Raw genomic sequence first — 14,510 nt, forward strand, 5'->3', positions numbered from 1 at the left:
TATAACTCAAGAATGGCTGTATTTTGATGATTTTAGGTTGGTTAGATTTGTCCACTAGGATAAGAAAATTAATTTACACAACTTGAAAGCTTACAAAAAGATTTATCTGGGTAGAGACAATCAGGTAGGGGCAAACATTGGTGAATGTTTTTCTTATATATCTATATATCTATTGGATCGTGAATATTAGAGAAGAAAAGGTGATATCAGGTTTAACAATGAAACACAGTACGTGGTAAAAACCACTAAAATGGGAACAAACTCATAAATTAATTTCGTGGAATAAGTATTGTAACAAATCAATCACGAGTGAATCTTCTTCATTCTTAATTATGAGGAAAATTGTATATAATACGTCTATATGTAAGAATGGAGACCTTCGTGGGCGACAATTTGCCATTGAAGTAGATGACGTCACTCATAGTAAATTTAACATAATCGTGTGTATGTTATATCATCTTATCAAACATTGTTCCTTTATCACCTAATTTACGATGAGTGTTACAAGAGCATATTATGCGAAAATATATGTAAATAATAATGATATAATATATTATATTATTTTAGTAATACTTGCATATTAAAAATTATAATTTTTATGTTTTTACCAGATTCTATAATATATTTATTGGTTTTATGTGTGACATTTTACGCTAGCTTATTTATCTTGGTCAAAATGTGACTTCTAAAATTAATTAATCGGTTTTATCCCGGCAGATAAATTAGTCACATTTTCACAAAATTACCCACCTAAAAGTGGGTTAATGAGTAAAAATGATTCTGCATAACATTATTGAGTAACACTTTCTGAGTGATTCAATGTGCCATGAAATACGTGGTTTCTTGGGCATCCCAATTCAGAACTGATAAGAGGTTGCGTGTGTAATGGGTTAAAGGTATCGACATTTATTAACAAACGCAGATGAACTGAGCTCACAGTCAGAAACGCACGCGTCGGTGTGCTTCAACCGAAAATAATTTAATTGATTTTTAATATCGGGGCATAAGTGGTTCACGCTTTTGTTTATTAAAACGAAGAACTTCTAAATCGAGAGCAGAGTGTTTACATTACGGCGCACTGTTTAAACGTCTGCGGTGTATAGACCACAATTCGTTAATGTGAATGATATCGAGATTATTGAATATCGTAGAGTTATTGAAGATATTCAAGTGTCGGTGAATTGGAGCAGTGAAAAAAAAAATGGGTCGAAATTGGAACTGGCATTGTAGATGCTGTCGTGGAGGAAATGTCGATTCTTACGATCTAAGGGAATTGCCTCGACCACCTAGACTGGATACTACAAATGGTATGTCAAGGTTGTTTTATAAACATACCATATAGTTACTATTTTTAATTTGGTATAATAAATACAAAACTGAATTGTTTGCTTGTTTATTTTCTTATTTTTAAATAGATGAAGCCTGGAAATTATTGAATTATTTATGGTTTATAGTTAATATTTCCATAAAGGCCTTGATACGACAGGTTTTAAGGAAATAATACCTAGGTAGCTATTAATTTTGATTTGTCTGTTGTGCAAGGCTACGCTAGAGCTAGATATTGGAAATTAATATTTTGATACAGATTAAATTCATATTTCTTGAATATGAATATATAAATAATATGAATGATGGACGCAAATTACTCAGAAGTAGATATATTGAATCTTTTGAAGAACAAACATCGTTTCGTAACATTCAATGTTTTATGGGAACATTTTAAAATTTCTCATCGCTATTGTCGTTTATTTTAAAGATTTATGCCCTCACTCAACATTTTTGATGTCGTGACTCGTGATGCTACTTTATGATTTCTTTTTTTATACGAAATGTTTATAGATGTTCTTAAGTTAGTACATTAAATTAAGAGGTTTTATTATATCCTTTTTGAATTTAATAATTAAAAGTGTAATAACTGGGTATCTAGATAAAGTTGTGACATTAATATGTTATTCATTTGGAAAGTATGGTCAGTTACAATGTTTGCGCGTCTTTGACGTATAATTGTTTATATTAAAAAACTATCTGTTCGCCCCGGTTTCACCCGTAGTAGCTATATAGCCTATGTCATTCAGTGTAATTGCAGCTTTCTAACGCTGAAATAATTTTTGAAATTGGTCCAGCCGTTCACGCGTGACCAAGCGAAATAGGGATTAATTTTTATATGTAACTATACCTATATATAAATATGTGAGCTGATCGTTGCTAAGGGGATTTTCTGCCGGGATTTTTTTGATCACTCATGTGTCTCACTCATGTAAAATAATTTTTATAATGACGTGCGTTTTTTTCATATACATTCAAAGAGTACAGAATAAGCACATATATGAGTGATCTAGGAAAACGATATTCCTTAATAACAAGTATTTTCATAATAGATATTTAATTTTTCATGTCTTTTAAAACTGTAAATAACGCTCACTTGTATAAATACGATACATGATTTTGATATATTCTTTTATTTAGTGATATCATAGAGCCAATAAACTTATATTCAAAATTTTTTTATTTTTCATTGACAAGCTAGCAGCTTGTTGATAACAAAATTTCGTAATAAATATTTATTTAGTCTTTGGAGTTGTATGTTATAATGTCGGCTATGATCTCATATGCAATTAATCAACACTTTAAAATTATTGTTATTCGTTTGAGGTAAAATTTATTTTTAGACATAAAGAATTGGTTAGATTTTTTAAAATTTTTGTATATTGCATAATACTTTGACATTATAACCGGATTATTTGCAAAATAAACTGCAGTTCAGTTCAGATCTGTTATCTATAATTATGTTTGTCTCTATGTTTGTTTTAATTCAAAACTAATAGTACCAATAGAGAATCTTTCTATATTTCGTAGAATCTGTCTATGTGGCTAAAATACCCAAAAACTATTGAATTATGTTTATCTCAATTCCATAGTTTTTGGGTAATCTTAAAATAGTACATATATTTTAAGGGGTTTATTATTTTTCCAGACACTAAGTTACGAAAGCTGCGAGCTGAAACAAGTCTAAAATTAAAAGATAGTACGACTAAATTTCAATCGTTTTGATATGGGAACCTAGTAATTTGGTCCATTTCATTGATAAGAAACGTCGATTGAATTCCAATCAATACTATGTACCTACTTACAACACTCTATAAATAGAGTCCCAATCTGGGCAGTCGTTTCATAAGTTAATTATGTGGTTTATGAGCGATACTAAAGTATTCGCCTTGAAATCATACCAAAAATTATATTTAACTAGCTGTTTGCCCCGGTTTCACCCGTGGTACATATATAGCCTATGTCACTGAGTAAAATTGCAGCTTTCTAATGGTGAAGGAATTTTTGAAATTGGTAAAGCCGTTCACGCGTGATTGCGTGACCGAGGGAAATAGGGATTCATTTATATATATATGTATGTAAATATTTACTTATTTATGTTTTTAAGTTGTCTTTTAAAAATTGTATTCATTATACGCGTCTTATTTGTCAACTAACTCTTAGTTGACAAATAAGACGCGTAGACGGCCAGCGCATGTGCTTCAAGGTAAACTTGTGCATACGGCGGCCTACGATGAATGGATACAGAACCTATGGTATTTTTGCTCCACTCAAAGAAACTATATACGTATATGACTTTATAAGGAATAGATACATTGTGGCGAATATCTTCTACCGTAGTTTCGTAATGTGTAATGGCATGTAGAAAAGCTAGCTATGTTGACCTCATCCTGTACCAATATGAGATCGAACAGGGTGAAACTTGAGCATATTCTTATTTTTTCTTCACATTATTTATTTTGTTATATGATGGTCAATAAACAACACGTAGTATAACACAATAGGGCTCATAAGTTTAAATTAATCTCTGCCAGGCAACTTCATTCGCATTGGATAAATTTGAGCTGGGCAGAGAGGCAAGGAATCCAAGTTTTAGTCATTCATTGTATCTTTCATTCTATACTTTTGGCTAAATAATTTTCATCGCCGCTTGTGGGTCGCCTTGTAAACCTTGAAGTTGGACTTCATATTATTATTTATTTGAAACACAAACTCGAAAAAATTATTTATTCAATTATACTTCTTACAGAAGAACTTTTGGATAGTCATAACACAGGTTTAATTTAGGGAACCAGTTTCTACAGAGAAGAGCCGACAAAAATCTCTGTAGGTGCTCTTTTCCAATCATGACGATTTTATATTTTAACTTTACATAGATAATATACATAATGATGGTTCCAAATAACGAACTTAAGCGACAACTAGCTTCCCTCAATTAGATACCGTGGCTTTACTCGCGTGGAAACCGCATGATAAGTAGGCTATGTGCTTATCTAGACTTTAAATCTATTTTTTTTTATAAATTTCGTATAGATCCGATCAGCTATTTGCGTTAAAGAGTAACAGATATACATCCACGTATCTTAGCAAACTTTTGCGTTTATTATATCAAATACAGGATGTATAAATAATAAATGCGTGATCATTATTAAATATTTCTACCATATTATTTAGAAAGAAAAGCAAAATTCAGGAAAAATTCCATATTATGGTGTATTATACAGTAAATATTGGTTTGTATTTAATAACAAATAGTTCACGAATTATTATTTTAAGATTACTCAGTTGATTTTACAAAACAGTCTTTTTGTTTGGAAGAACGATCGTTGCCCATATAGGATCATACATATCATAATTTTATATACCATATTAAATATTTTAAATACAAAAAACTATGTAAATTAATAATTATGAGAAAATTCCCCAGTCACGATATATAAGCAGTGTATTGATGTCTATTGAACAATTTATCTGATCATAATAAATCTTTATTGTCGTCGCTTCTTGTAAAATCTTTAGTCCTACGCACTATTAAGTCAGATAAAGTATAAGGTTAGGTCTTTTAGATATGGTATATAGATCTATTCACCTACACAAGCAATTATTACCATAATAGTAACATTACAACACGAGACTTGGAAATATTTTAATTGATCGATGTCATGGCTGTCGCTAATCATTATTTTCTATTTATAATTTTTGTATAAAAATATAAATGCAATCTCTGTACGTTCTTCTGTGCGTTTTCATTTATAAGGAAATTTTCGTAAATGGCCAGCTATTTTATAGACATTGATGAAATGTTTTTGTGTTTTTGTATTGAAATTCATATTTAATTTTTTTCACAAAGGCGGAACCATCATAATTTCCATTTATTTTGGGTGTTTGTTTGGCGTTACGTTGTTGCTATGACTAGAGAAAATGATTCTGACTGATGATGTACTGGGACACAGTTTAATAGAACAATTTAAATCAATTTACCAATCAGCATCCTGTTAAGGTCAAAACGTGTATTTAGTTACAACCTACTAGGACATTTCAGAGTATTAAAGTTCACCGTGACAGAATACATTATTGGGTCTCACAGCTCGGTGATCTCATTGTCAAATGGTTGTAGTAGCGAGTCATAAATAATATAAAGGTCTAATGATTTACATTTAATAGTATTTCTTGACACTTGAAAATGAATCGGTAGAAAACATCATCATTCTAAGAAAAGTATGACCCAAATGAGTGCCGGACGTCTTTATTTACTCTAACAATGATGGATGCTGTAAAGATTTACGAATTTGGGTATTTTTCAAAGGAAGTATATGGTATACAAGGCTCTTTCAATCCGTCATTGCAAATGTACTTCCTATCTATCTTAGCATTTCTCGTTCTTTGCTTTATGACATCATCTACCAAGTTGAATGCTGTAGGAGTATTATAGATAGAGTCTTGTGCGGGTTTCCACAGTCCATGACGGTGTTCTCAAGGAATCGCACGTTTGCTTTAACAATTAGCTCACTACTGTGTTACTTCAAACATTCGAAATAAGCCGGGCCTCAATATTTGAGTGATACGTATTGATTTGTGATTTATAACAGTATGCGTTTTAGTAGATAAGATATTCAGTTATGGAGTACATTAAGAATTTGTGGAGGTATTATTTTGGATCCAAACGCAAATACACCATAGTTCCGTTTCAGCCAGGTACGCAATTTGGACCATAAAATAATATTTGCAAATTTATTTAATCAAATCCTTATTAAAAGCTTTTTATAGAGTTCGAGAATTTTAAAAATAGCTATTGTTTATGAGGTTTTTTTTTATTCTGCCAGTTAAATCTTCTGGCTAGCCGCCAAAATAAGCTACGAAAATTTTTATCGATGACGAATCCTGTTAAGTGATGCTAATGAATGAGTTTATAGGATCTGTTTGATTGAAATCAAATAAACTAGTTGGAATAAAAGCTATTCCATTGACGAAGTATTTACATTTATACCAAAACAAAATTATAAAATAGTTATTTAGATATATTTTTTTTGCATTTAAATTTCTTTTATATTTATAAGCATTTCGATGCTCTAAGAATAAAAATTTAAGGTATTTAGCTTATTAGTAACTAAAAAGAGGTATACTTATTTCAACAGCTTTCATAATCTCATTACATTTATTAGTATCTAATTTCATTATAGTAAGGAAAAATAATTTCACAGATGACTTACGCACTTAACAATAGCTAAATACGCATTCATTTACTGCGTACAAACAGGCAATGCTTATGTCGATTGATACACATCATTTATAATTTTCAGATGTCATTGACGGGACGAGACACGGTGTTCTTGCAGTGCAAGGAATCGACTTTTGTATTGAAACAAATGGCGAGTATCATCATACGAGTAAATTTAACCTCATGACGAAAGATGTCGACAAGTGTCTTGTAGTCAGACGAGGTCAAGCCTTTAAACTCGATATCCTCTTCAACAGACCATACGATGCCCAGAGAGATGCTATTTCATTGATCTTTTATGTGTCAGGTAATGAAGCTTTCCGTCTGTATTGGAGCTGGTAGCTCAATGATGTTTATTTAAAGATTATTCATTAAATGCATTTTGTAATAGATGTCGAGAAGCGTGGGCCGTCCGATGATACATCGGTGGCTGTTCCATTGTTGGAAAAGGGAACTGAATCATTCGGGCCATGGAATGCTGTGTATGAAGGTCAAATGGATTCCCACCTGATTGTGGCCGTGACACCATCGCCTAGCTGCATTGTTGCCGCTTGGCGCCTCGATATTGACACAAAGTTGAACGGAACCAGGTCCTTGAGCTATACGCACCCACTGCCGATCTACGTGTTATTTAATCCGTGGTGCTTAAATGATACCGTATACATGCCAGGTACAGTATCGAAACTGAAATAATCATTGTTTTTTTTTATTGAATACTTTTAACAGTATGTAAATAATTGTTCTTTTACAGGTCAAAGTCATCGTGAAGAATATGTAGAAGAAGAGAGTGGCCTCATGTTCCGAGGCGTTTATAATCGCGTGAAGCCCGCTCCATGGAAGTACGCCCAATACGAAAAAGACATATTAGAATGTGCTTTATATATAGTCAGAACCATTAGTAAGGTACGGTTATATACATGCTTAGTTATATACCTGCTTTAAATAGACTGCAGTGTATCTAGGATCAAATGTCATCGCGGTCGGTCTCAATCATTCAACTATTATCACCCTTTAAATTAATTATAAGACTGCCTACTTGGGGCACTGATCGTAGAACAGTCGTCTGGATTCGATACCTGGAACAAACTAACAGATAAAGTTGATATAATCTGTTCGGAAAAAAATTAATCATTAGAATAGAGAATAGAATATATATTTTGACATCCGCTTGAAATTGTGCGTGAAATTTATTTCGCTTCTTATTAATATACGTATATAATATCTTCTATGTAGGTACTCAGTAAATTATGTAGTATCATTCTAAGAAATAGCGTAATGCAAAAGCTAATATTTCAGCTCAAAGGACGCGCACGAAGCGATCCCATTATAACAGTGCGAGCACTGTCAGCTGCAATCAATGAACAAGACGATAATGGAGTATTGGCTGGTAACTGGGCTAAGGATCTTAGTGACTATAGTGGTGGTACTCATCCCCTGGATTGGGTTGGCTCATTACAAATAATCCAAAAGTATTATGAGAAGAAAAAACCTGTGAAATACGCCCAATGTTGGGTTTACGCGGGAGTTATGACAACCAGTAAGTCCTGTTTTATGACAATTGCGTTAGAGATTAATTTTGCTCAGGTATTCGTTGAAGCTAAGGAATATTCGACCACGGCTGATTAGCCACATGCTACCATTTTTTTACTTAATGTACCTTAGCCCTATCGATCTGTAAAAATGCTGGTGGAAATAATGGTTGTATTACATAGTAATGTGTACAAAGCTATTTACAATGTTCAATTTTACAAGCAGTGGATGATGTAAACCAGACTAAAGTGGGGTTAAGTTTACATTCTATCGTACAAATAATGTCGGATATGCACGTTTTGTTTTTTTAGTACGTTGAGTCATGTTGCTATATTTAATACAGCCTCACATGCATCAAAAATAACCGTTGTTATGAAATAACTTTTTGATTACAAATACTACCCAAGTGAAGTATGCATATCGTATATATAGTGGTAAATTCAAATATGCTTGTATGTATGTATTCAGTATGAATTCCATGGAACAATATACAAGAATATGAAAGCTAAATATCTATTGTTTTTAGTTTGCAGAGCTTTAGGTATACCCTGCAGACCAGTATCTGCCTTCAACGCCGCTCATGATAGCGAAGGCAGCTTAACAATCGATATCATAAAGGATGAAGATGGAAATACTTTGAATGAATATACCAATGATTCCATCTGGAATTACCACGTGTGGAACGAGGTTAGTTATTCTAGTATGATGATAAAGCTGTAATTTGCGCAATAACAATAAAACTAGGCGCTTATTTTTTAAGGGACACTAAAATGTTAATGGCATCATAATATGTGAGATTATTTGTTTTCATGAGCCAGTTGACATCTTAAGTATATGATGTAATTAATTGTAGAAATATACAAACAAAAAAGACTTGCGCAACTTTTAATGCTACTTTGTATCATCAAAATAAAAAGAAATTAAAAAGTCTATACAACCTTGTGTGCCAAAGAAATAAATTTGTTCATAAATAATAAAATATAATAGTTTAAAAAAACTAAAAAACACGCTTTGACAAAAATCATATTTTGCAAATTGAAAACTGGAATAATTTTATCAAATTAGTGTATTGTCATCGGTCCTCAATAAATCTACAAAGTTTGAACGAAATCTGGTCGTTTAAAGTGGGTCAAAATCGCAACCAAAGAAGTCGGTTACAAACAAACATACAGGTGAAGCTAATAAAAAGCGTGTAAAAATGACACTTTATTCACAGAATCAACTATATTGCAACTAAGGAAAGTGTTTTAAAAATGGCATGTCGTCAAGAAGTAAGTAAATAACAATGTTTTGATTTCAGGTGTGGATGGAGCGGCCGGACTTGGGCCCAGAATACGGTGGGTGGCAGGCGATAGACTCCACTCCTCAGGAGCTATCTGAAAAGGTCTACCAGTGTGGCCCAGCTTCTCTCAGGGCCGTACGCGACGGAGAACTACAAAGACCATACGACACTGGATACGTGTTCGCAGAAGTTAATGCAGATCAGGTACATTTTATTCCTTGACTCTAGCATGTTAAGCACGTTGAATGTTAATTGATTATTAGCTACCTACACACATTCAATCTCGTCACAATGATCCCATTATTACTAATATTATAAAAGATATGACAATTAAATATCAGGTTAATGTTACAGTGATAAATATTTATTGATACAAGTTGAAAACATTCAAATTATTGTTTTTTTTCTTTTCAGGTGTTATGGAAATTTTCAGGCGAAATTCAACCGTTGAAGTTTATGGATCGTGATACCACATATATAGGTCAACAGATCTCTACTAAAGCAATTGGAAAGATGGAAAGAGAGGTAAAATAAATATAGTAAAAAAATCTTTTCCCCGATTACGATTATAATAATAAGCAATAATGTTTTAGTTAAAAATCATTGCAATCAAATAGATTTTATGAATGAAATATTCAAGCAACAATGTTAATCTTAAACTTAGCTCGTAATATGTCGAAGGTGATAAATTATTATACTTCATACCAAAAATTACTCGAAATCAGGACACAACCGGATAATAATATTTTTTTTGTTCTAGGATATAACTGACACATATAAATATCCCGAAAGGACGAAGGAGGAGCGTCTAACTATGGAGAAGGCTTTACGTAAATCTGGAAGTATTTTTGCAAGATACTACTTGAATGACGTGTTTAACGACGTCTATTTCGAATTCGAGCTAAGAGATGATATCAAAATTGGACAAGACTTTACAGTCGTAAGTATGATTTTATGTAATATATTTACTTAGTTTTTATTGAAAATAGTACGAGTCATACCGATTCCGAAAGATTCCAAAGAAATGATTTAAATGTTTTAATGACAAATACATAGATATAAATAAATGTTGTTATGCAAGCACTCCAGGGAAATACATATTTTATGTCTATAAATAAAAATGAATCGCTAAGCGTAAACTCGAGAATGGCTCGATCAATTCGGTAGATTTTTAACGTTTTTGTTAGAACACAAGGAAGATTCTTATGGAGAGTAAAAAATATGAGTGAAGCCGGGTGGACCTAGTTAATAATAATGACTTGATAATTGTTATTAATTTGCTACAGGTTTTGCACATAAAGAATCGCTCGGCTATTAACCAACACCAGGTAAAAGGCGTACTCCGAGTGGATACCGTCACGTATAGGGGTAAAACCGGGGACTCAGTGAAGAGGGATGAGTTTGATCTTGTATTGCAACCCGAAGCTAAGGAAAAAATCAATATGCTAGTTACTTTCGATGAATATTACAAAAGATTAGTTGATCAGGTAAGAGAATTTATGATTACGATTTTATAAAGTTTTGTTAGTATGCATAAATAAATTATTTTACATAATTTATAAGCCGAGTATTTAAATAGTACACAATATAAAAGTAGTCATTAACGCTTATTTTCAATGCACAGATGATTTTTTTTTAATATTGAAAGGGAAACAATTTTATTTAAGTAACTAATTTTATGCTAATTAACCAATTTTTTCAGGCTTCATTCAACATAGCATGTTTGGCTACAATTGTCGATAGGAACTTTGATTATTTTGCACAAGACGACTTCCGAGTACGAAACCCTGATATAAAAATATCGATCGACGGTAAACCTGTATCAATACAGGAATTTACAGTGAATATTAAAGTGGAAAATCCTCTGCCTATACCATTAAGGAATGGAAAATTCTTGATACAAGGACCAGGGCTTGAAGAGCAGCTTAAGATTAAGCTCAGTGAGGTAAGCGTTATCTCAATATGTTTTAGATAAACTGTTCTTGGTGGGATCTTAGGTTTACATGTAATGTAGAAACACTCATTTCAAAAAAGTTGTGAAAAAATCATAAATCGTCACCATCGTATTACATTTAAGATGTAAATTCTTGAATATTATATGACAAGTCGTTTTATTGAATTTTTTGTCTCGTACAAATATCATCAACATTAAGATTTATCGTTATGTAATTATTTGTTAACAATTTTGTTTGCAGAACGTACCTCCAGGTGAATTCGCAACAGCACAATTTAAACTCACGCCACCATGGGCGGGTCGGCATCAAATATCTGCTAAATTTACATCTAAGGAAATGCGAGACGTTGACGGTTTTCTGTCTTTCAATGTAGTATTACCAGAAAATTACGGGAATTCTTCAAATACAGATATTGTTTCAAGAGAGATCTAGAAGCAGAGGGAAAATTTGAATGGACCTTAGGAACGTATGATAAATCATTTCCTATGCAGGTCAATGATATGGAAGTGATGATTTTCTCGTCTGATTTATAAAATGTATCATAGATATCAAATGACTTAAAGAGTTATTTAAAAAACAAAAACACAACATTTAAAGTATTAAACCGATTTTACTGGTATATTACCGATTTTATATTATTATTCTATTGCGCCTACGACTTTTGTAAGGGCTCATATTATGTGGACATTAGTAGTTTTACAACAGGCGCTCTAATATACTCGTATTACTAACGATAAAATACAAATTGACCTAATAAGTATTACAGATTATTACATATATTTTTAGGTACATTGAGTTTAAATATTTGATTTATATATCCTCACCTATATGCGTTAAAAATAATCATGAACGTGCTGCAGTCACGAGCATTATGTACGTTGAAGTATCATTCAGTCTCCGGTATTGTAATAAATTTTTATTATTGTAGTGTACATATTGTTTATTATTTACACACAATTTAAACAGTAAACAGTAACAGTAGTAGTAGTAGTGTTAACTAATTTTATTTTTTATAATAATATTATTTATTTTTTACCTAGCCTACCTACTTATTATTGCCAAATCCTTAAAATAATTTATGTTAAGATATATAATGTCAGCTTTAACTTACTTTAGGAAATGTTATAATAAACATTTGCAATATTGACAAACATGTTGTTTTTATTATTATTAGTAAAAAAAGACTAATTAAATAAGATCAGGCACCTCGGGGTTATCCACAAATTCTGGTGAGGGTTTTTTTTCGCCTAAATGCAATCTTGAATCGATGTACCTGCGCGGTACCGTGGTTTCAGTCATTGTCATTTTAGTAAAGTCTAAAACATTATCTGGCGGTCCTATTTCTAAGTATTCGCGCTTCGTTTGCTCCGATTTCATAGCACAATCTTTTAATTTATGTTCTTGGATGAGTTGGGCATCTCGTATGGGTTTATCTGAAGATAGCTTTTGCTTGGGGACTATTACGTTAACTTTGGGCATAGTAACAACTAAGTGACCAGTTATTTGTGATCTTTGGGCTGTTGATTTTGAAATATCTACTTCTTCGGGAAGACATAATTGAAATATTTTACCTCTTATTGTTGCTCTTACGTAATTCGGTTGGATATCAATTTCTAGGAGACTTGTATCGAGATGTTTATAAATAGCAAGATCTAGCACATATTTATCTGGTTCTGAATCATTAAATTTGAAATCAATTTTCGCTTGATTAATATTGAAGGGGCGTCCGTCAGGGGTGAATAATTTGTATACTCGTTTCTCTTCTATTTTTGTCTCTGGCTCGCATGACTTCAACTTTAATTTCCTCATGCGTTCAATTTCATAACGGACTTCAGGTGCATGTTCACATTTCTCAGCCCAGAATTTTTTATTTCTTTCATCTGGATCCATATCTTTATATTCGCTTTCCCATTTACTTTGTATATCTCTCTCTAGTCTTGTTTTTTGGGCTTTCCTCTGATGTTTATAATTTTCCTGTTCAAATAGAATATCTGATCGTATAACCGGTAGGTTTTGTAATGCAGTAATTCTATCAGATCTTTCGATTTCCTTTCCGTCCAGATAACGTAGTTGGGGTAAAGTACCGGTGACAAAGTCTCTGTAGTTTTCATAATCAGTGCATGGGTTTCCAGTTAAATATAAGTTTTCTAAATTGTAGTTTCCTGAAAGTGATTCAACACTGATAATGTCACCGATAAAATTCAAAGTTAAGTCCAACTTTTGCAAAGATTCACAACGTTGTAGATTTTCAATAACTTCTATGTTATTTAGAGCCAAATTAAGATAAGTAAGGTGTTTCAGTTTGTTAAGATTCTCAATTTTTGCGATGAGATTACTTTGCATTAAAAGTATTTTGAGTTTTGGACACCAGTCTTGAATGAATTCAATCTTCTCGATGTTTTCTTGATGTAAAGCAATTTCTTCTAAGGGAGCTAAGAGGCATTCATGGTGTTCAGCTTTTTTACGAACCATATCAACTGTTATTCTCACCATGTTTAATTTTTTTATAGACTTCTTATTTGACGAATTGTTTTGTACCTAATACACGTTGACTACAATCATGTTTGGTCGTTACTAAGCATAATATTTGGTAACCTTGGTTACCACTTAGTAAGCACAGATTACAAAAAATATGACGGTATGCAGAATAAATCGACCATCTTCATAATCATAAACTAATACTAATGTAACATTCATTTAACACCTTGGTGTTGAGCGCAACCGTATTTATATAAATTCAATAACTATCAGTATTTTAAAAGACTTCCTTAGTTACCGTATATTTATACTCTTATACTGCAAGTATACTTCTGAATTTATAAATACTTACACTAAATCCAACAAAAGTAGGATTGCTTATAAATCTTTCAAACTTTTCTATGGTCCTGATCGACATTTACAATAAATATTGGTTTTAAAAATCATAATGAATCAATATAGTTAGTAGTTAGTCGACCGCCAGGCAAGGAGGGAATCAGCGCGATCTGATGCGGTTATCTGTCGATCTGGGCGTCGGTAATCCGTCATTTAACATTCCGGTGGCACCCGGCCCGCTCAACTCGACCGTACCAAATTAATATCGCCCTGATGTACAGGGTATTAAAATATTTTAAATGATGCTATTTATAATATGACGTTCAGATATCACGTCTCAAGAGCACAACATATTTTATTCCGAGAAACTGCCAAAAGACAATGA

The 14,510-nt window shown here is 32.4% G+C and overlaps 2 protein-coding genes across 3 annotated transcripts; one reads left to right on the forward strand and one right to left on the reverse strand.

Annotated features, from left to right (window-relative positions):
- Nucleotides 1-926: 926 nt before the first annotated feature.
- On the forward strand, nt 927-12,455 carry LOC119831114 (annulin). 2 transcript variants are annotated; one of them, XM_038354373.1, is made up of 12 exons: nt 927-1,307; nt 6,627-6,851; nt 6,936-7,214; nt 7,296-7,447; nt 7,841-8,081; nt 8,601-8,761; nt 9,375-9,560; nt 9,771-9,881; nt 10,117-10,296; nt 10,643-10,843; nt 11,059-11,301; nt 11,552-12,455. In XM_038354373.1, exons 1-12 carry the CDS (start codon nt 1,202-1,204, stop codon nt 11,741-11,743), a joined length of 2,277 nt encoding a protein of 758 aa, XP_038210301.1. In that variant the 5' UTR covers nt 927-1,201; the 3' UTR covers nt 11,744-12,455. The 2 variants fall into 2 exon arrangements, with proteins under 2 accessions (XP_038210301.1, XP_038210309.1); XM_038354381.1 differs by lacking the exon at nt 927-1,307 and adding an exon at nt 5,776-6,021.
- Nucleotides 12,456-12,499: 44 nt separating this feature from the next.
- Nucleotides 12,500-13,804, reverse strand: LOC119830634 (protein tilB-like). Its single transcript, XM_038353691.1, has one exon. The coding sequence runs from the start codon at nt 13,802-13,804 to the stop codon at nt 12,500-12,502; it is 1,305 nt and encodes a 434-aa protein (XP_038209619.1).
- Between the last annotated feature and the right edge of the window lie 706 nt (nt 13,805-14,510).

This window comes from Zerene cesonia, chromosome 1, assembly GCF_012273895.1.
Source record: "Zerene cesonia ecotype Mississippi chromosome 1, Zerene_cesonia_1.1, whole genome shotgun sequence".
Lineage (NCBI taxonomy): Eukaryota > Metazoa > Arthropoda > Insecta > Lepidoptera > Pieridae > Zerene > Zerene cesonia.

Excerpts from the sequence above, each read along its gene's own strand:
- LOC119831114 (XM_038354373.1), top strand. The coding sequence starts at position 1,202 with ATGGGTCGAAATTGGAACTGGCATTGTAGATGCTGTCGTGGAGGAAAT. Across the intron at positions 7,448-7,840 it reads TAGTCAGAACCATTAGTAAG|CTCAAAGGACGCGCACGAAG; the intron begins GTACGGTTATAT and ends CTAATATTTCAG. Across the intron at positions 9,561-9,770 it reads CAGAAGTTAATGCAGATCAG|GTGTTATGGAAATTTTCAGG; the intron begins GTACATTTTATT and ends TTTTCTTTTCAG.
- LOC119830634 (XM_038353691.1), bottom strand. The coding sequence starts at position 13,804 with ATGGTGAGAATAACAGTTGATATGGTTCGTAAAAAAGCTGAACACCAT.